The following is a 21,986-nucleotide window of genomic DNA, read 5'->3' as shown; positions in this document are numbered from 1 at the left end:
TAACTTAATCCTAATCCCAAGCCAACGTCAAATCTATTCTCAACTTTAAATATGTTAATTATCCTAAAGATCTACTTAAGTATTTAACCTAATCTTAATATCATCTAAAGTCCTACACATCTCTATTTAAATCACAGATGAATCAATTACACTTCTAAACATTCATCCTGAGTTTTCAAGCCCCAAATACAAAAATTGCAAAAAATACATTTAAAATCTAGAAATTACGTAGATCACTCTAAAACTTTAAAATTTGCAAAAAAAAAAAAAAACTCAATACTTCAAAATATCTAAAAATAGCATCAAAAGTTTAAAATTATAAAAAAACACCCAAAAATTTCTAAACTTACAAATAAAAAACATGAAATATGAAAATTACGAGAGGTCTCTAAAACATTGGAATTTACAATAGCACCCTCAAGTTCAAAAATTGCAAAAAACACGCTAAAAGTTCAAAATTGCAAAAACAAACTGAAACTTAAAAAACTACACTCAAAACAGGAAATCTAAAAATTACTAGCAACCCCATAAAACTTTAAAGTTCGCAAAACATACCCTCAAATTTTCAATATTTTTAAAAAGCACCTTAAAATTTCAAATTTGTAATAAACACACAGAGAAATTTCAAAACTTACTATCGATACATGAAATCTATAAATTATTAGTAACCCCCAAAATTTTGAAACTTATCAAAAATAACCCAAAAATTTAAATTTTTTTAAAAAACCCTCAAAAGTTCAAAATTGCAAAAATACCATGCAATTTGGGAATTTACATCAACTATGAAAATTGCAAAAAACACACTAAAATTCTAAAACTTACATTAAAACATCCTAGAGATTTGAAATTAGCAATGAAGGAGGAGATAATGATTACATCTTTTTGTTATGTTATAAGAAGCAAAGAATAAATTTTTTTAAACAGCTAAAATAAATAGTTTGAGTGGTAGAGTTTTTATTAGATAAATCACAATCTTAAGTTTGAAGTTCAAAAGTTTAACCACCCATATCTTCTACAAATCTAAATAAAACTTTATGATTTTAAAAAAACTATAACTCTTGGGCTTTCAATGTCCCAATATTTCAATCAATGCTCATGTTTGGGTTTGTCTGGGATTGGGATAAGAATGAGATTGAAACTCTCCTCTAATCATCAAAATGGGTAATAGGAAGTTTCACAAGTATTAGAAAACCCTAAAAATCATAAAAAATGCATAAACACCCTAAATTTTTTAAAATTATAATTGACCCTCAAAAGATTTCAAAAGTACAAATGACACCTTGAAAGATCGAACACTATAAACAACTCTACTTAAAATCTGATAACTACAAACAATTCTTTGAAAAATCTAAAAATTTAAACACACATCAGAGAATATAAAAAATTACAAACAATCCCATAAAGATAAAAAATGACTAGCAGTAGCTCAAAAATCTAAAATTTAAAACAACCCCCTAAAATTAAAATTGCAAAAATACCCTTTAAATGAAAAATTACAAAAAACCTTGGAAAAATTACAAAGAATCTATTTCTTTTAACATTACAAACAACATCTTGAAAAATCCAAAGCTTAAAAAAAATATAGATATCTATTTTAGGGGGTTTTATGCAAAAATTATTGGAAGTTAAGTGACAAAATGTAAAACTTATTGGGATTTCTGCCAAAATTTATTTAGTGGCATTTTTGTTATTGACTACACATGAACTAATGATGTTAATTTTAAGGGTTTTCTGCTAGAAGTTTTTTCTTGGGTTTTGGGGTGGTTGGGGGGAGGGGTGGGGTTGGGTGAGTAAGAGTTTTAAAGATATTGGATATTTAGTTCCCAACACCTAAACTTAATAGGGGTTTAACGAAACTTACCCATATTTTAAATTGAGATTTTGATATGTGACCCCCAAACTGTAGGTATCTTTAAATTTGTGCCCAAACCATGATAATTTAAAATTCCTCCTCCAAATTGTTTTATTCCCTCAACTTTATTGCTCACATTATCTTTATCTTTAGTTTAGAAAAAGAAGAGTAGACTCACCCATGCGAGCACGAGCATAACACTTTCAAACTATCTAATACAAACAACATTAAATTAGGAAACCAAAGTGCAGATAACCCTTCCAGTTCTAAAAACTTCAGATTATACAAGCGCAGACAAATACAGGGGGAGTATATAACCACAAAGTAGGGAAACTGTAAGGCATTTAAGTGTTAATTAGCCTTTTAATTCATGCCCTCTAAGATCCAAACCCGGCCTAATCGGGCTGCAAACATGGATCACGACCCGACCCGATTCAAGACCTAAGCCGCGAGCGTAACGTGGGTTTTTACTAGCCGAGTTCGAGAAGAGGCCGATGTTGGGTTCCACCTGCGTGAAATTTCGTCTGGGGTTTTGATCGGCCATGGCGATTCCCCTTGGGAAGCTCACCATCATCATCGGAGCAGGTTCATCTCCTCTCTTCCTGCAATTAGAAACGAAAGATTAGGGTTTTGGTTCGATTATGATCTACAAACAAGTTACTTTGTAAAGAAAGATTCTTTCTTTATCAATTATCATCCTACTTGATGCTTGTTTGTTATCACCGCTCGTAGTATTCTCTTTAAAACAAGAGTAAGTATGAGAAATTGACTGTAACAAAAAAATTGGGTGGCAGGTTTACTTGGGTCTGCCCTATCAAAGGAAGGGGGCTTGTCAGATGTCACAAGCTTCTTTTCTGGTGCTTTAAAGGTACCTTGATTTCAATGTTGTTAATCTTTCATGCTTCGCCCGGCTTTTGCTTGTCATTTTAGTGTAATTATTGAGTCTTGAAATATGTATTTGTTTGTGCAGATTGTCTCAAAGCATCTTCAACATGATAAAGAAAGTTCTAAGTCGAGTAGCAACCCTCCTACTGATTCTCTTCTAGCTCAGGTAAGACGATTACTGTCGCATGACTTATCACATATAATTTTAATGAATAACAAAAGGAAGCTATTGATTTGTTTCGAATTAATTTTATGTTTACTCTCTTTTTTCTTCTTGTTTCCAAGTTTTGGAGCTCAAGATGTGAAAATGATAACTAATTCAGTCGTGGCCTAGTTCATAAACTTTATAAGCTGAATGTAGAGGGTGGGACAAATTTTCGTAATACATATAATCCATATGTTGAAAAAAGCGCCCAATAGCGCTGCAAATTGCGTTAGCGCCCGCTACCCGCAACAATATCGATGAAAGCAGGGGAAGATAGCTCTCTGTGCTCTATTTGCTCACAATAGCAGCATTTAGCACATAATAGTGCTTAATAGTGCTTTTTATCATGGATTCTTAGTTTAATATCAAACTCAAGCGCAACTAGTACCCAACCCATAATTAACTATAACCCCCTCAGCTTCGTTTCCTTCTCTCCCCTCTCCGATTCAATCTCAAAAGACGAAGAAAAGAACACCCTAATCCCGCAATTCCCACCAATTCCGCTGCCTCTTTTCTTCTACCTTCACCAAATTCATTGCTAGTGACCCTCCTTATCCTTTCCCTCTCCGACTACTCCACCTCAATCTCTACCTCTCCCTCTCTCCCTACAACACCTTAAACCCCAAAACCCTCTGACTGCCCTCCACCTCATCACCTACCTCTCCCTTTACGACTACTCCACCTCAACCCCAAAACCCCCCTCTCTCTGCCTCTCTTGTCGCCCCCACCAACTCGAAGCTCACCGAGTCCTCTTCCTATTCCTTAGGATCTCTATAAATCATCAAATATGATTCCTAGAAATTTAGAAATTTCTTTATATATTTTTTTGATTATTTATACATATTTAAATTGAACCACTATTCGACTTTGCACTTTTTGCCACTATATTACCGCTATAGTCTCAAATAGCTTTAACGGTGCCTCACCGCCATGCAACGCTTTTCGCTAATGTTGATAAGATCTACAGTTAGATCTACAGTTTGGACCAATGTGTATAAAGCACAAGTTCACAGATAGCCACTTGAATACCCTAGTGTATGCCTCAAGGCAGGAAGTGCATCATTAATATATTTTTATTCCATCTGTAGTATTTATAAATATGTAAAATATGAAAATGTGTAATATTAAGTTCTTGTCCAAACATTTGTTACCTAATTTATTTCAACCCTTGTTGATTGATCCAGTTCATGCTTTCTACTTTATCAATTTTGATGTGTGTCCTAATCCATATTGCCAAATCTGGCAACTCGATAAAGAAAAAGAAAAGCCCTAATGACTAACTGATTCTGTAGGTTCTTTTGATGTACTTATTATATATCTAGCCTTTTTTAACTATCCTGATTCACGTTTCAAAATATATCTTATGTTTTTAGAGTCTACAGTTTTATCTTCGCTTAACTGTTTGTATATTCATGTTTATCGTGTTCATGCTCACAAATAATACAGGTGTAGTTATTTAAACAACCCTAATAAACACACAGAAGCGTACCATGATTTCATACACCAATGTGATTAAACCACCACTGTCATGTAGCCTTCCCTCAAACTACCACATCATCATTTATACCACAAACCAAAGAGTACCTCAAGACATTAGTCTAACTTTGCATGCATAATTATAACATGTAATGCACTTGTACGTTATTGGATGGACACAAACCTTCTTGTAACTTCACGCTAAGAAGCGTATGTTCTACTAGTGATTTGGTCATTGTCGATGGCCCAATGGAATGACATAGTAACCTGTCATATGTGGAGTGGCTCTGTCAACAATAAACTTGAAGTGGAAGAGAGGGAAAATGCATGATTGGAAGTATGAAAAAGTGGGAACGAGAGAAAATTCGAGAAGACTTTTACTTGTGGTTCTGATAGGTAAATAATGTTGTGGGCTTCAGTTCTTTTGATCTAGGCATGATGAGAGAAAAAGATTGTTACTTTAGTGGGAATACAATACTGAAGATAACATACATGTATATGGGTACGCATATGCGTAAACCTTGAAAATTTTAGGATATTATTGTCCATGGATATGACAATAAATAGATACATGTATACGTGAGTATTCATATGCGTAAATCTTGAAAATCCAAATTACAACTGAGCATAAATGATATGTGTGGTTAGTTCAATGTTATTTATCCACGGAATTGATTTGTAAGCCCTAAATCATTTTGAAGAATGCAATAGCTCAGGTGAATTAACTAGTTTCAAGTCATATAATGAGGAATGAATGTTTATAAAAAATGTCCATCAACTTTAATAAATTGTTAAAAGTTATATAATGCATCTAAAAATCAAATAGAATTGTAAGCTATTACTTACACACTCAACGTCTAAATTTTTTGTCGTAGATATATCCCTATTGCGTTTTCAATTTATCTGAAGCACTTTGAAAATTTTCCATTATTCAAAAGAGTATTCAACAAGTTTCCATCAAGCTTTAAGAATATTTAACAAGTTTATCTAGCTCGCATATCCAAGTATCAGATATTTCTAGATTGAAGTTTCGTGACATAGGAAAAGGAGAGGAGAAGTCTATATGTAAGGGAGACATTGCATCGTGATGATATACCTAGAATTGTAGATCACAAAGAAGAATACTTAAGGCTAACTGTTGGATAGAAGTAGGATATCTAGGGATATAGCTTGTGTTAAAACTTCATAGAATAAGATAAGAAAGACAAGAAAAGAGCGTCTCTATTTTCTAAACTTTAACTAATTCATATTGTTTGCTTCTGTCTAGCTTTATTTTCTGAAAAGATAAACATAAACAACAAAGTTCATTCTAACCAATCATATTAGCATTAAGTTTTACAATAGAAAATTAGGAATCCTGAAAAGAAAATTCGACCATCGATGCTTGCTTACCCTTAGAACATGCATTGTCTGATATGACAATTCTACCTTGGGTTATATATATAAGAATTACCTGTACGAATTCCTTCTTTAAGATTTCATGGATCCTAATTAATTCAAGCATTTATTACAAACTATCTAGTTATTTTACCTTATCATCTTATGATGATATTCTAAATAAAACTTGTTTTCTCATCCTATATGTGAACCCATATAGGGACTAGGGTATATTTAATAACAAAACTACCTCTCCACAACCATTGGGAGTAAAGTTAAAATAAAAAAATAAAGAAAATTCTAGAGTGAATTCTATTTAACTGCTATGGAATTATTTGACATCATCATGTTCTCTTGAACTATGAGATGTTCAATCTATATTCTATATAAGGGGGTCAGAATAGGCTGGATTGAATGTGGTTTCAGATTTGAAAGGTAAGAAGATTAGGAACGAAGTAACGTGCACACCAAGTTCACAATTTATATCAAACTATTATTTAAAAAAAGTGGAAAAGTGGGAAAGGAAGAGAGGAGTAAGACTTGGATAGTTGGATGTTTTCCTAAAAAAAAGATGATATTAAATTTGGCGGGGAGAGAAAGATGTACGTAGAGTAAAAGGGAGACATGAGTCCCAGTTGTAGTTCCCAAACTCAAAGTTTGTCCAAGCAAAACACAGGGTTATTTTTGGCATTGACATTGCTGCATATTTGCGGATTAAAATCTGTCTATTTTTAAAATTTTCCCTAAGTTTAGTCATAGTAACACGACATTACAAGGACCAAGTGCTAGTGCCAACTAATGTTTTAAAAGGCCTCAGCCTAGCTTGCTTGGGTGTCCACCTAGGCGTAGGTGGTGGCTAGGCCGCCCAGCTAGCGTGTAGTGCCTAGGTGGTACTGAGGCTGCCCATCAAAGTTTTAAAAGCATCTAGGGGAACATGTGCTGCTTACATGGAATGCGTTCTTTAGGCTCTGATCGTGATTTCCTTTGTTGCAGCCTTCACGTTCTCTAACCTTCTCCATACTCCTTCAGCCTCCAACTATGAGCTCATCTGCGTTCTCCGACCTTCAACAAGATCTCCTCCCCCATCACATAAATAAAGAGAAATTTGTCTAGGCGTCATCCAGCGCTTAAACTTTCTATAACATTGGCATTTACTATTAATTATTGTAATTAAAAAATAAAAATAGAAAAACCGCTTAGGCCCCAGTTATGCTCCCGCCTAAGTTCTAGCCGTCGGGTCCAACGCCTAGGTCGCCTAACACTTTCTATAACCTTGTTCCCAACTAATACCATTGAAAAGTGAGAGCAATGTTCAAAATTGTGAATGTCAAGGTTATGTCAGGCGGAATTACTCCATATAAACTGAGGATGTTTATAGGGTGTTTGGGAGGGCTTATTATTATGAAGCATATAAGTTAAGTTGGCTTTTGTGGCTTTTGACTTTTTGGTAAAAATGTCATAAACATTGTTTGGGTAAAATAGTAATTTCTTTGGTTAAATCTAGCTTAGTTAGGTGAACTTATAAGCTAATTTTTCAAAAGTTGTGGTATACTATCTTTCAAATCTGAAACCACATTCAATTGGCGTACTCAATTGGCCTACTAAAAGATGTAATGAGTTTATTTTTCTTTTTGGGATATGAGTTATCAGTTATAAAGACCTAATGGAAATGGTAAAGAACAAAAACACATGAAGGTTGTTTGTGAAGCGTCACCTCACTGCACTGCTACACATGAAGTGCAGCAAGGTGACCGCCTTGATAGCACTGTTTACGACCATTTTTAACAGCAAAATTGGTATTTTTACCATATATTTTGTTACAGTATTAATTACCATGTCTACATTCTCTCTATGTATTTTTTGAACTACCTGCAAAATTTTCTTGACATAGCAGGTGAAGAAATATACCTCCATGGCATTCTACCTTTGTGTTCTACTTCTTTTTAAAAATTTGTTACCAAGTGTGTGCTAGATCAGTAAATTCATTTATAGATTTTTATCATCTATTATTTTAGTGATCTTATTATTATACTGTTTAATAAATCCAGTGTAATTTAATTATTTCCTGTTATATGATAAACTTATGCAGGTTAATACTTTGCGACAAGAGCTACAGCTTTTGACAACTAACCGATCAGTCACTATTGTAACTGGTAGTGGATCAGGTTAGGTTTCTAACTTTCTAGAGGCAAACTATTCCTGCTTTCTCTCTCTCTTCAGCTGTTTTAGTGAGTGTTTACAACAAGCATGTCATTTCTTTCATGCTGTAGTGAATTGGTTAAGCAATCTCTTCTCGCTTGTTTAGTGAGTGTTTGCAAGCATGTCATTTCTTTCACGCTGTAGTGAATTGCTTAAGCTAGTGCAAAGCCGTGTGTGTTGATAGTTTTCTTCTACTAATTCCTTTTTTTATCGACTGTTGCCGGTTAGTTATGACATCAGAACTAGAAGTATTATATTTCTTTGCCAAGTTCTGCATAAAGATGTTCTTGAAATATGTGCTTGTTGAAACGAGCAACTTTTCACTTTTGGCTGCGATTTACTTGCACAACTGATTTCCAAATTCTCAGTAGGAAGCTTGCCTTGTAAATCAAAACCAACGAAGAAGAGCTTTTGTAAAGCAGTCATCTGTCACCTCTCCTTTTAGGCTAACCTGTCTTTCATTTTCTTTAGTTGTCCCTTTTCGCATGCGCCCTAACTATCACTGCCATGAGTGTACCATTGTTGGAGCATCAAAATGTGGACCGCGGGCTGCACGTGGATAGTGCTGACTGCCTTCATTTTCATTTGGGCTCGAGTTGGCTTAATTATGGCCTTGAACCGGCACATCTAAAATCAACTTTTGCAGCAACATAGCTATGGGCTTGTCATGTTGATTGCCATGGACCATATTTATGCACATTCTATGTTTCATTGCCTTACCTTATAAAATAATATGTTCTATAAATAAAATAATATGTTCTATAAATATGTTGGAAGTGTGATTTTATTTTAGCTCTTTGAATTTGTCATATTTTCCTTGATTGGGGCTAAACTTCACTGATCATAACTTGATGTTTTAGCTATAATGTTTGTTTTTAGGTACTCTGAAGCAGTGCAAGTCTATAAGGGCTCTAAAAGGGTCAGAAGAACAAAAAATATTTCTAAAGCTGATTAAGGTTAATGCTGATAATTTATAAATTGATGAGCAACACAAATGTCAAAAATAAGATTTATGGCATGTAACTAACAACTATGGTATTGTAAACTATAAGTATAACTAATAGAATAAAAATTTTAACCAAGATTTGTGGTTATGTGGTTACTTCGGAGATCACGTGAGGCATGCCAGAAGTCGCATACTATTCCACAAACTAAAGAGTAGTGAATGATTAGAGGTAAATCGCTTGGAATTTGTTATACCTTCAAGTTAGATCCTTTCCACCAAATGAGCTTTAGATAAAAAATGTTTGATCGGAGAAGAGGAGTGGAGACCGTTGCCAGTCGTGCTTGGTGGGATGAAGTCAAGAAGAGGTGGAGAAGGCATCAACAGATTGGGAAGGTGGTGCCGCTTCCCACTCGATTTGAGCGCAGTTCTGGTCGAGTAGGGTGATTGGGGCTTGAGAGGGAAAAAGGGGTAGCAAGGATGGGTTGTTGGGCTTTAAGGAGGGGTCGTCACTGCTTGGGGGATTCCCCAATCAGGGTCAACAGTGCTCCTGAATGACAGGGAAAAGGCAGTGATTGTTGGGAAAGAGCAGCTAGAGGATTGGACTGTCGTTGAAAGAAGAGCAGCTAGAGGATTTTGGGATCTTGGTTGTGGTTTGAATGGTGCTGCTCCTGAATGACAGGGAAAAGGCAGTGATTGTTGGGAAAGAGCAGCTAGAGGATTGGACTGTCGTTGAAAGAAGAGCAGCTAGAGGATTTTGGGATCTTGGTTGTGGTTTGAATGGCTTGTTTGTTTTGAGATATGATTGTTTGTTTGTTTGTTTTGATTTGAGTGGATGGATGGTTGTGTGATTTGAGGAGGACAGATACTAAGATGAGGATTAGATCAGCTTCACGCACAGATATGCAACTAAGAATCTCTCCCAATTCTCTAACAATTTTATTCATCAAAGCTCTCTGATGGATAATGAAACTCCACATCTCTCTAGAAACTGCGTCCTAAGATAATTTGAAAATCAAATCAACTTCTATTCTAGCACAATTTGAAAATCAAATCAAACCTATTATAATACTATTTGAAGACCAAAATAACTTAAAAATTGAACTAATCTGAATGATCTCTTAAGTAAGCATGTTGATGCCCATGCCTCAGCAATAGACACCTGTTGAATGATCAGAACTCCATTATACATTTGTAGTGTGTGAGTCCTTGTTTGGTTATTGGTTGTAGTCAATTGTAGTTCATTTCTTTTTTGGCTTATAATCATAGAGGTCTGCCAATAGAGTCAGGGATGACGATGATAGATTGTTTAACTGCAAGTGTAGAGGGAAACTTCTTGCCTGTCCGTGTAATTTCAATCTAATTGCCTTTGGTTCGTGTAAAAAAAGTTTTAGTTTATTCTACTTTATGTATTCTTTAAACATAGTTAGACTTTTCCAGTTTTCCCAGCTATTGTAAATTCTGACTGATGATTCTGCCATTTCTGTTCCTTTATCCTATTTTTATCCTATTTGCACCAGGTGGAGCCTGATTGGTAGCCCTAGATTGTCAACTCTGAGGCCTAGTGATCTTGCCAAGTGAACCATGATTTTTCTTTAGGAGTCCCATACATATGCTTTGCCTTTTAATTATCTATTAAACTTTTTGGCAGTAAGGTTATGGATTTATTTATTTATTTATTTGTGAAGAGTCCTACGTTGACTTGTTATAATGACCATCAGTTAGTATCACATTTGCTACCACCTGATGTTGACTGGTTAATTTAGACAGTCTGGAATTCTATTATCAATTACAGCAACAAAAAGACAACAGATTAGGAAAAGTCCGGTTCTTGTAGTTGTGTCATTTAACAAGTTGTTTGTTATTTCCCCTAAAATTGGATACGATGTTCATGAGCCAAGTGCATGACTGAATTTCTGTTTTTAAAAAGCTTTGTATTTACTATTTACTCCCACTAATTTATTGTTTTGCTAAACTTCTGCTGTTTTTCATTTTTTGTTACCCTTTGATCACCATTTGGCACTTGCAGGTTCTGGCATTTTTGGTGTGAAAATTGTTATAGTTGTTGGATCTGTTGGATATGTGTACTTGTGGTGGAAGGTAATGCTTTCTTCTTTTGGATGAATTCGATAGTAGTACAAATATATACATACAAATTAAAGAAATTAATGAGGCTTTGTGCGGCCAATCATTTTCCCCGCTGTTCTGAAAATGCGACGACTCACATGCCAACATCCTTCCATGAGCTAAAATAAAAAATAGTGAAAAGACAAAAAAAGGGGAAAAACCAAACGCGCACATGTGCACACAAGTGTTTTTTCTCACGACTTCATTCTGAGAACTGCTATAGCCGGTATACCGTATGACAATTTAGTTGCCCATGGCTGCATATTTATTGGCGATAATGAATATATATTTTCCTTCTCAAAACTGATATTCATGCTAGGTTCTTCTGCAATTGTCCAAGAAGTAGATTTAGGTGTCATTCTTCTATAATTGAGTAAATTCATGCTGGCTGTATATGTTTGTTTGAGTATATTGCTGAACATGGATATGGTAGGAGGATGACTTTATACTTTTATGTTACAATCCTTTCCCCACTACTTTTTGAAAAAGTTTGTCTTTGCCATTCATGCGTAGGATATTTGGCTTAAAACATTGTTATTTCTTGCCTGTTTCAAAGGGATTCTGTTCTATAATTTACTGATATCTTCAACAAATTTCAGGGATGGAAGCTTACGGATATGATGTTTGTGACAAGACGGGGTTTTTCTGAAGCTTGCTCTTCTGTGGGAAAACAACTTGAAGTTGTTTCATCATCTGTAGCTGTGAGTTTGTATTTTTCTTCAACTGGATTTCCAGTTTTTATTGAAAGTTTGAAACTCAGCATTATATTTTACATGCTTCATATTTTATTTTTTATCTGTTTTATCAGGCCTACATTGTTTTACTAGTTAGTGTAAATGTCATTGCTATTCTAAATAGTAAAGTCATCACCCTACTTAGGAATAAAAATCATCCATGTTTGATTGTTTGCTTGATTTACCTTACTCAACTTGTGGCTATATTCAACATATTTTAAAAAGCACAATTTGTTTGGGATTCCCTTGTCTCAACAGCATGATACTCATTCTTAGCACCAACAGTAGTGTGTTTGACTGGATTCTGTTCCCCCACCCCTCCCTCTCCCTTTTCCGCCATTAGGTTGGATGCCGTTAGAGATCTATTAGATCTGAAATTATGGCTACAGAGATTGTTGCCTTTGTAACAATGTGACATTTTAGTGCTACGAGAAGCAATGATTTATATTTAAAAGAAGAATTAGAGAATTTTTTCCATTTGGAGCTGGGACAAACAGTGCTTGAAGGTATCACTAATATTTTTGCAGTCGGTATAACGTTTTATCGGTTATTGCAAATATGTTCTCATATTTGGATTTGGTTGAGAGCGTTTCATTGTGCAGTGGCCTTTACTCTTTTGATTTCTCTGCACTCTTACCCCTCAACTATCTACTGTGTATTCCACTGCATTTTGTTGTTGATCGTCATTTATCAGTATAGTTTATTTTCATGTGCTCATGATGGCTTTGGCATTATGGCACTTTGGCAACCTTGGCTGATTTCTACAGGCCGATTATAAAATTCTTTTTAAGGCAGAGTATTTGCTCGTCCTTAATTCTAGTAACTTGATTGTTGTGCTGTCCAGTCCGCCAAGAGATACTTATCTTCAAGGATTGATCGTGTTGATACTAACATTAATGAGTGCAAGGAAATCACTGCAGCAACCAAGGTCGAGGTAAGAAGGAACTTCTTTAAAAAAAAATTTCTTTATTTGTTTCTTTTCATTCTTTCAGAAATTGAAAAAAAAGCCATTATCTGGATTTGCAAACAGGTCTCGAAATTACATGGAGATTTAAGTGTGTTCCATGAGGATGTTGAATCTGTTCGTTGCGCTGTCCAGACTCTGGTGAACATCTGCACATCAAAACTCTTCAATTCTTCCAACATATATACTGATACTTTGCTTTCTACTGTCTCAGGAAACAAAGCTTATTCGAATTGAAGAAAATCAGGTACCTATCAATGCCAAAGTTTTTCTGTTCTTTTTTCATTTTGCACTTTTTGTATGTTGTGATGAATTTTGGCTTCAACCGTGTCAGGATTTTGCAACTGAAGGAGTATATCGTCTGTGCCAATTTGTTGAGAGAATCGAGCCTAGCAGAAAACCAGAACTTATCCAGGCAAGTAACAAAATTTTTTTAGTTCACTGTGGTTCATGTTTCACATTCAACTTCGACTGCCAACAATTGAATGACTGTGTGCTTGCTCACTGCATTGCACCATTTTTGGCCTGCAACTGAAGACAACTGAGTGCTATGTGTGCTTGTTTCTAATTGATTAGGTAACACGGACACTTTGTTTTGGGTGCCGTGTCGGAGACCAACTCTCCTCTGACACTTGTGATTCAAAGAAAAACCCGATTTCCCCATTACTTACACCCTATACTAGTTTCATTGGTAATATTAGGTTCAAAACCAATTGTTTTTTAACCCGAAAACTAAAACCCATTACTTAAATATTCAAAAAACGCCTATCGTATTAAACCCTGCAGTCGAAACTAATTTTTTTGTTGTTAAATATTATACTTTGTTTGGTTTAACTTGATTCTTAGTCATTATAGATAATAGAAAGGAACATACAAATGTTATTAGTATTTTCGGTTAATGTTTGATCATGTATGTATGTATTATATACCGTGTCCCCGTATACTACATTTGACTAATTTGCCGAGTCCCGTGTCCTGTGTCCTGCTACCTAGCTAATTGATGATCTTAGAATCTATAACTTTGTGTATGGATGTAACTTTTGCTTTCACTAACATATGGAGTTTTGGTCCTTTCGACAGTCAATACATGTATTGAAGCTTAAATGCTTGCTGTGCAAACTATTTTGAGAAGGCCAACCACTCTTCTTTACGTCTACAAGTTATAATCCTTGTCAAATTTGCGTCTTCATTCAGAAGATTCAGAACTGCAATTACATCAAATGCTTTGATAGACACTAGCATGGTTTTTTTTATAAGACTGGAATCATAGTTTAAAGGTGAAAGGCGAGGCCAAGGCCTTGAAGTCCTTTAATGAAATGCTTCGCTCAGTGATGAGAGGCACCAAAAAGTGCTTTGCTTAGTGCTTGTCTAAGCAAGGTAGAAGATGTTATAAACTGTGCACGAGAATACAATAGTATATAATTTAGAGCAAAGTCATAAAATAATTCAGTTGAATAATTTATACATGAACTATGTGAGACATAAATCAGAAAAATAAGACAAGAAGATGATCAAGGCATATAGCATAACTAAGGTATTAAGCAGGAAACAAATCATATTATTAAGCAGGAAATAAATCATATTATGAAACAAATAATGATCTAGTATCATTTAAACTAAAAAGAAACGAAGTACTGAAATACAAATGTGCAATAATAGATGGCAATAAGCACTAAATATTAATTACATATTCAATAGGTTGCTACTATAGAAAAGACTAGAAATAGGATATTAGAAGCGTGGCTATATGGTTTGAACTCTGAATCATTTATTTGCAGGGATGCCATAGCAGTCAGGTCAATATTAAAGCTAAAGTTGAAACAAATAAAATCAAAGACCACAGGGTTTCTCGAAGTAAACAAAAAGAGAAAAAGGAGAGAAAAGGTAGATAGTATATTGTGGTTGCAAGCATCCCAAATCCTCTCCATTCAATTCCTCTTTGAACTCCCCTCCCCCTTGTGTTACTTACCAAAAATTACAGATATACCCTGCACCTATAAGGAGTGTGGATCCTCAACAAAAATTGCAGATATACCCAAAATTGTAGACGTGATGGTCAATGGGTTCATCGGTTTTGAAAGTGTCGAGAGAGCAGTTTAACATCTAACTTGTTCAACCCCAAGGAGTGTGGATCTTCAACCAATTCGTCCATTATGTGATCAGCAGGCTCATCAGGCTCATCGTTTTTGTGCCTACCCTGTGGCAACTTCTGGCCATTTCGAGATTGTCATCATTGTTATCCTAGTTTATGTTACCTAACTTCCTATACTTACATATTACCATTCTTCTCAGCCTATCTGATCCATCTAAAATTTGTTTTCTCTTGATGGTGCGTATTTAGATGTTTTGCGAAAGTAGTTCCGTTCATGGTTAATGGTTAATTTGATTCGCGTGATTGTCTACCGCGGTTAGAAAAACTGAATTCGGAAAATATAATTTGGAGTATTTAACTTCTCAGGATCCAGCATCCAGTTCTCGGCGGGCCATTGGACCTCCACAACATACAGCTGTTACACGGGTAAAAGCCAATTAAGTATTTTGTGTATGTCATCCTTTTTGCATTGCTTTCTTGATGGTGAATTACTTTTGAACAGATGAGTTCAATGCCACCTTTAGCACTAGAACAGCCATCTCTGTCAGCTTCTAGTGAGCCCCCAAAGGTTGGAAGTCAGCATATTGTGAAATTTATTGATACCAATTTTTGTATTTTTGAATATATCTAACCAAGATTAGTCGCCCCAGGTTCTGCATACTCCAAAGGCTGTATCACCATCAGGTCTGAAGGTGAGCATACCTGATACCTTACTTTTTCTCTCACCTAGCTAATTGTATGATATTCTGCTCTTCTATATAAAATTAAATCAAAATTCAGTTCAATCTGCAATGGCTGTAAGTGTGAATATGTGATGCTCTCTGGCAAAAAGGTTGGATAGACATCTAGGTGATAAAAAACAAGCCTCTAAGTAGCTTGTACATGTGCCTAGTCTTTTTTCTGTTCAGCTAGGGATTTGATTTGGCGATTGATAGAAACCTAGCGAGCTGCTTATTTTGCTTTGATTTCAGAAATTCTACAATGATTGCACTAAATTTATGGTTTCTGATGCAAGTGTTGCTTAGTGAGAAGGAATCTAAATTAGTTATGAATTGTTTTCGTAATTTTTTTATGTCAGTGTCATACAAATGGTGACACTGACTCCAACCTGCTGATTTCATGTGGGATGTGGGTTAAAAGTGTGGCTTGATGGATTCAGTCCACTTATGCTTGTTTGGTTAGGTTGGTTCAAGTTATAATCTTTAAAGGTCTGTATAAAATAATTAGTTAGATTTTGTTCAAGTTATTGTATGTAAGAGGTCGATCATTTCTGCTCGAAACACTCAGTCATTGGCCTCATTAGTAGAACTGGAATCCAAACCAAGAGTAAACTAAAACAAAAGAACCAATCTCTTAGTTCAAACACAGCTCTATTTATTCAATTTTTCTGCACCTCATCGAAATACTATCACATTTCTTTTTCAGGACTTGCAGTTCTCAAATCCAGTTAGGGGGAGGAACTCGGGCAACAATTCAGCAAAGCTTGGAAATAGAACCTCATCTTTAGATGAATCAAGCAGCAGCAGCAGCACCACCACCACCACTGCAAGTTCCACCAGCTTTCGGTCATGGCTGCCTGGTCTCAGTGTTCTTACTAGAGCTCGCAGTGATGTCAGCTGATCCACTCACAGTTATCCAAACTTTGTATTTACAATTACTTCTCATCTCTTTTCTCCCTCCTGCAGGAAGCAGGAATAGAAAATTCTCTTACTCTTATTTTATACAAATCCAAGAATTTTGTAGTTGTTTAGGATAAACCTGAGATATTCTCTTCTGCGAGATGTAGATGAAGATTTACTATGTAAGATGGTATCGTATTTGCTTTTACAATTTTATCGCATGCTGGATTCTGATAATAAGTGGTTGTAAGAAAATCCGTAACCTATCAATATATAGCGACAGCATGGAGGTCCTTTAGGATCTTTTTTTTCGGATGTCATTCTTCTTTCCTTTCAATTTGTTGTGGATTGATGCTCATATAGCCATATTTGTGAACAGTAATGTTTTAATTAATGCTTAATGAGTCATGGAGCATCTTACAATGCCAAAGTACCACACGACAAGGCAAGTTTTTTTTCAATGTATAGGTCTGGAAGAAGGCAGAGGTATTTCTCTTGCCATAGTTGTCTGAAAATTGAAGGATTACCCTTGGTGTTAGGTTTGTATTAAGAGTTATTTAGATATCAGTCCCTCAAATAGACAATAATTCCATATTAGTTAGTTCCTCTAATCCCAATAATTGCTGAATAGTTCCAGAAATCCTAATTGATCTTGTAATTTGGTCCCTCAATGTCCAGAATACCCTTATTTTATGGTTTCTCTCTAAAAATTCATCTTGCTAAAATGGGGTTATTTGCACTTTGAGACTCTAAAGTTTTACACATTTTCAACTTTAATACCCCAAAAATTTTTGACACTGGTAGACTAAAGTTTACAACCTTTTTTAATTTGATACCTTAAAAAAATTAACACATTTGTCACAAAAAAGTTTATACATTTTTAAATTTGATATCCCGAAGTTTTGTTTTTAATGATTTGATACCCCAAATTTTAGAGTATCAAAGATAAAAATGTGTGAACTTTAAGATATTAAAGTTAGAAAGTGTGGATCTTTGGGTTATGAAAGTTAAAAATTATGTAAGCTTTGTGATATCAAAAGCGTCAAAAAAAGTTTGAGGTATCAAAGTTAAAAAAAAGTGTAAGTTTGGGATATCAAAGTATTAAAAAACTTTCGGTATCAAAGTTTAAAAGATGTCAATTGTAGAATGCCAAATTGCAAATAACCCTTAGAGAAACACTAGTTGAGGGTATTTTGATCATTGAGGGACGAAATTGCAATAGCACTATGATGTGAGGGACTAATGAGCAGTTTCATAGATTTGATGGAATATTAGGAATTATTGAAGATTTGAGGGACTAATACTAAGTAACCCTTGTATGGTTATTAAAGTTTCCAGCTATGAGTGCTGTCTCAAAAACTCAGTTATATCTGAGTTTGGTCATGTTGACCTGATATATGCTACATATATTGATGAAGTGTTTGGTTATTTCTTAGTATCTCGCGGTGAAACTGAAAGTTGAAAGTTAAAAAAAAAAACCTTAAGATAAAGCTCAAATCATGCTTGATTCGGACTATATATATTTAAGTAAATCATGAATGGAGCTTGGTAGAGTATTATGGATTTATTGTTTGACATCACAAGCCTGCACGATTCCTTATGTAGTTGCATGAAATGGAGTCATAATTAAGCAATTGTGCTCCTTATTACGGAAACGCAGGACCCCAAATTTGAGTTGCCCAAATCTTAAGCAATGTGGGGTTTGTTGGCTCAGTGTTTGCTCAGTATTTGGTTTGTTGGTTGTTTGGTTTGATTGATTGATTTTCTCTTTTTTTTTTGTTTGGCTGTTTGTCTACTTTTGGAGCCTTGGGGTTTGATAGCTAAGCTATCATCATGCATGTTGGTGATAATAATTAAAGCAAATTATCATCATGGAACTAGCGTAAAGGGCGTGAAAATTATATCATTATATGGCACTTATGAGTGAGGTTGCGCAATGAAACCCTATGATCCTTGCTATAAAATGATGGAACTTTATAGATCGCCAAAAAGTTAGGTTTGAGCTTTAGAGGCACGTCTAAGTATAATAATTTATTATGAAAAAGGTAGTTTGAAGATTCACTATAATTGTCTGTTGAATGTTTGATATGCAAGAAATATACGATATTATTTCTTACGTATTTGATAATTAGGCTTCGAGTAGTTGTCGATCTTGGAGGATTGATTTATGCATGTATCATGATCGCTCACTAGAATGGTTAAAATTAAATATTAATTTAGGAGTTATGATTAGATCCAACCTGTTATAACAAAAAATATCAAATCTAAATACGAAGGAAATTTGAGGAAAGAAGAGTTCGTATGACTTGTGGTTAAAGGTATGCTAACAGAATTATGAGAGTAAACTCGGTTTTTATACTATTAGTTTTAGCGAGGAATTTCATGGAAACAAACAGCTTATAGCAAGGTCACTGATACAAAAGGAAGAAATCTTTAGGAATGTGACAACATACAAAAGGTCGTGAGCTGACATTAATGAACTAGATTAACTAAAGAGACTGATAATCATCAACTAGGCCATTAAGTTTGAAGAACGTCAGAGCATATTGAGCTGACAACATCCCACATGGATGGATACAATAAGAGATATAACAATTGTACAAATTAGAGAATCACAATAACCCTATAGCTTTGACACATGTAAAAGATAACAACACACATTTATCATCTTCTAGTCAAACGACAACAAAATGATGCCAAAATAACTAACGCGAAGGTGTGACACACAAATGCGACCCTAGAATCACTTTATTTATTTTATTAGTTCCCTTTATCATGAAACTGATTTAAATTGACGTTAGAAAATAAACCACTGAATTTGAGGCTCATCTTACTCATTTTTGGTGTTTAGATCTATGTGAAAACTGCTGTCTATTTAGTTTTTATGGATCAACAAGTTTTATTGATTACTTGCTCGAGTGCTGTCAACAAATTCTATGGTAGAAACATCCAGTTCTTTCTTCAGTAAACGCTTAATAATGTTCTTTTTTTGGCCAAAGCAAGATAGATAACATTGTAATTAAGACACGAAAGGAGCGAGTGATGTTTTGCATGCATATTAAAACTTTTTCACTTTGTCTACGTTATTAAGGGAAATCTCACAAAATTGCCCATAAATTTGGCCCATTTTGGGAACACCAAAAACTTTTAAAAATGTCACAAAACAACAAAAAATTTGCAAAGGAAATGACTGAACAATTAAAACTAAATGATGAGAGAGAGAGAGAGAGAGAGAGAGAGACTAAACTAATTTCCCTCTCTTCTCTTTCATTTGAGGCCAACATCCCCTTTGATGGGTTCTGAGTTGATTGTTACCCAAAATCATGCTAGATTAATAATGGATCTGGTTCAGATAGTAGAACTGTCAAAACTAAGATAATATTATAAATTGGACAAAAATCGGTCTCAGCAAATCTAGTTTATGTGGGTGCCAAACTAATTTCTTAAACATAAATTATTGAATATGTAGATGAAGTTTGAGAAGGAAAACTGTTTCAAAATCAACTTTGATTGATAAGTGAAAATTCATACCTTACTTTACCATAATCATATATATTCATGTATCTTAAGCAACCTATTTATATAATGAACTTGAATAATTCAGTGCATTCTAGTTCATGCCCATTCGTTAACTTATAGACCCGTATATTTATATCATTCATCAAAATATTAACCACCAGCATTTTAGTCTAACTAGAAGAAATGAAGGGTTTAATGTAAAAGAGTCAAAGTTGATATAGTAATATCAAAATTCCTTATTACTTGAGAAACTGAAAATAGTACAAACAAACTATGAAAATTCATATGCACGAATTAATGCATGAAGTGACTGTTTTGGGGCTAAAGTCTGCAACGCTCCAAATCAAATCAAGTAATGGGACCATCTTTACCGTTGGACATAAACGTTAGATCGGTTTAATGTTGATTCATTCAGTTGTCTTATTTATTTATTTGTATTCACCCCCCGCCCGCCGCCGGTTTTTTAGCTGGTGAGGTTAATAATGTCCATCCTTCAGAAGAAGAACGGTGATATTATAATATTACATAAGTAATGTGACAAAATGTGTTGGTCTAAGGGATGTAGGCTCAGCTAGAATCAAACAAATTGTTGAATAGCAGGTTTCCTAATCTGTTTTGGTAACAGAATTCTTAATCTGTTTTGGTAACATGATTCTTAATCTGTTTTGGTAATAGATTATTAGGATTCCTAATCTATTTTGTTTTTGTGGTTTTAGAATTCATAGGTTGTTTTGGTTTTAGGTTTTATATATATATATAGAACGCCTTAAAAGAGATTAGATATCAGAAAAATAGGGTTTCGAGAGAATTCTTCAGAGAGATCTCGGAGAAATTAGATCATATTTATGGGCATTGTAATCTTCTTTAATATTAATCAAAGAATTATGTGGTGTGGCTCCCTAGGACGTAGGCACGATTGCCGAACCTCGTTAAATCTGGTGTGTTCTTTCTTGTTTACTTTCCTGTAAATTTTTATCTTTTATTTGCTATGATTTTTCCTACTTTCCTACTCTCAAACACAAGGTTCCGGAAGGGCAATGGTTTGATTTGATTATTTCGAATCCCCAACAACTGGTATCAGAGCTTCGTTTAGAAGGATTGTGAAAGAGCCATGGCAGAGGAAAGCAAATCTAAGATCAAGAAGTTTGACGGTTCAGACTACGCCTACTGGAAGTCGCAGATGGAGGACTATCTGTACCAGAAGGACTTGTATCGCCCGTTGATGGGCAATGTTAAGGGAAAGAAGAAGGAAAAGTCAGGCGAGGATTGAGAGATACTGGATAGGAAGGCTCTAGGGCAAATTCGGTTGTCGCTCGCCAAGACAATCACACACAACATATTAAAGGAGAAGACGACGGTGGGGCTTATGGAAGCACTCGCGAAGATGTACGAGCAACCGTCTGTTGCAAACAATGTGCATCTCGTCAAGACACTCTCCAATCTCAAGATGGCAGAAGGACACTCCTTCACAATGCACCTTAGCGAGTTCAGCACGATTATTGATCAACTCATCTCCGTAGACATCACGTTTGATGACGAAGTGCAGATCCTATTGATTCTATCGTAGTTGCCAGATAGTTGGGCATGTTGTGTGACGACAATCAGCAATTTAGCGGGGAAGGACAAGTTGAAGCTGAGCGAGGTTGTTAGCATGATTCTATCCGAGGAGGTTAGAAGAAAATCATCCGAATCAGAAGGTTCAGGTTCAGCCCTAAATCTCGAGCAGAGAGGTAGAAGCTAGAAGAAGGATAATCAGAACAGGAATTGGTTGAAGTCAACCAGGAAGAGGTGGAACTTGAAAGTTAGGCCTATCAAAGAAAAGTATTGGAACTGCGGCTAGGAGGGTCATATGTCTGTAGCGTGTAAAGCACAAAAGAAGGACGCAAATGAGCAGGAGGCTCATCTCGTGCAGGATGCATTGATCCTCGCTATGGATAGCGATTCTGATTCTTGGGTCATCGACTCAGGAGCCTCGTTCCACGCCACTGCTAATA

At 35.2% G+C, this 21,986-nt stretch overlaps 1 protein-coding gene across 1 annotated transcript; it reads left to right on the top strand.

Moving 5' to 3' along the window:
• Nucleotides 2,280–16,793, top strand: LOC109843124. Its single transcript, XM_020412055.1, has 14 exons — nucleotides 2,280–2,437; nucleotides 2,647–2,720; nucleotides 2,823–2,903; nucleotides 7,885–7,960; nucleotides 10,967–11,037; nucleotides 11,664–11,765; nucleotides 12,643–12,732; nucleotides 12,829–12,903; nucleotides 12,977–13,009; nucleotides 13,097–13,177; nucleotides 15,221–15,280; nucleotides 15,357–15,422; nucleotides 15,505–15,546; nucleotides 16,280–16,793. The coding sequence occupies exons 1-14, from the start codon at nucleotides 2,395–2,397 to the stop codon at nucleotides 16,472–16,474; spliced, it is 1,089 nt and encodes a 362-aa protein (XP_020267644.1). The 5' UTR covers nucleotides 2,280–2,394; the 3' UTR covers nucleotides 16,475–16,793.

The sequence above is a fragment of the Asparagus officinalis genome, chromosome 5 (assembly GCF_001876935.1).
Source record: "Asparagus officinalis chromosome 5, Aspof.V1, whole genome shotgun sequence".
In the NCBI taxonomy this organism is placed as follows: Eukaryota; Viridiplantae; Streptophyta; class Magnoliopsida; order Asparagales; family Asparagaceae; genus Asparagus; species Asparagus officinalis.
The sequence above is the reverse complement of the archived record's forward strand: the minus strand, read 5'-3'. Positions and strand labels throughout refer to the sequence as shown.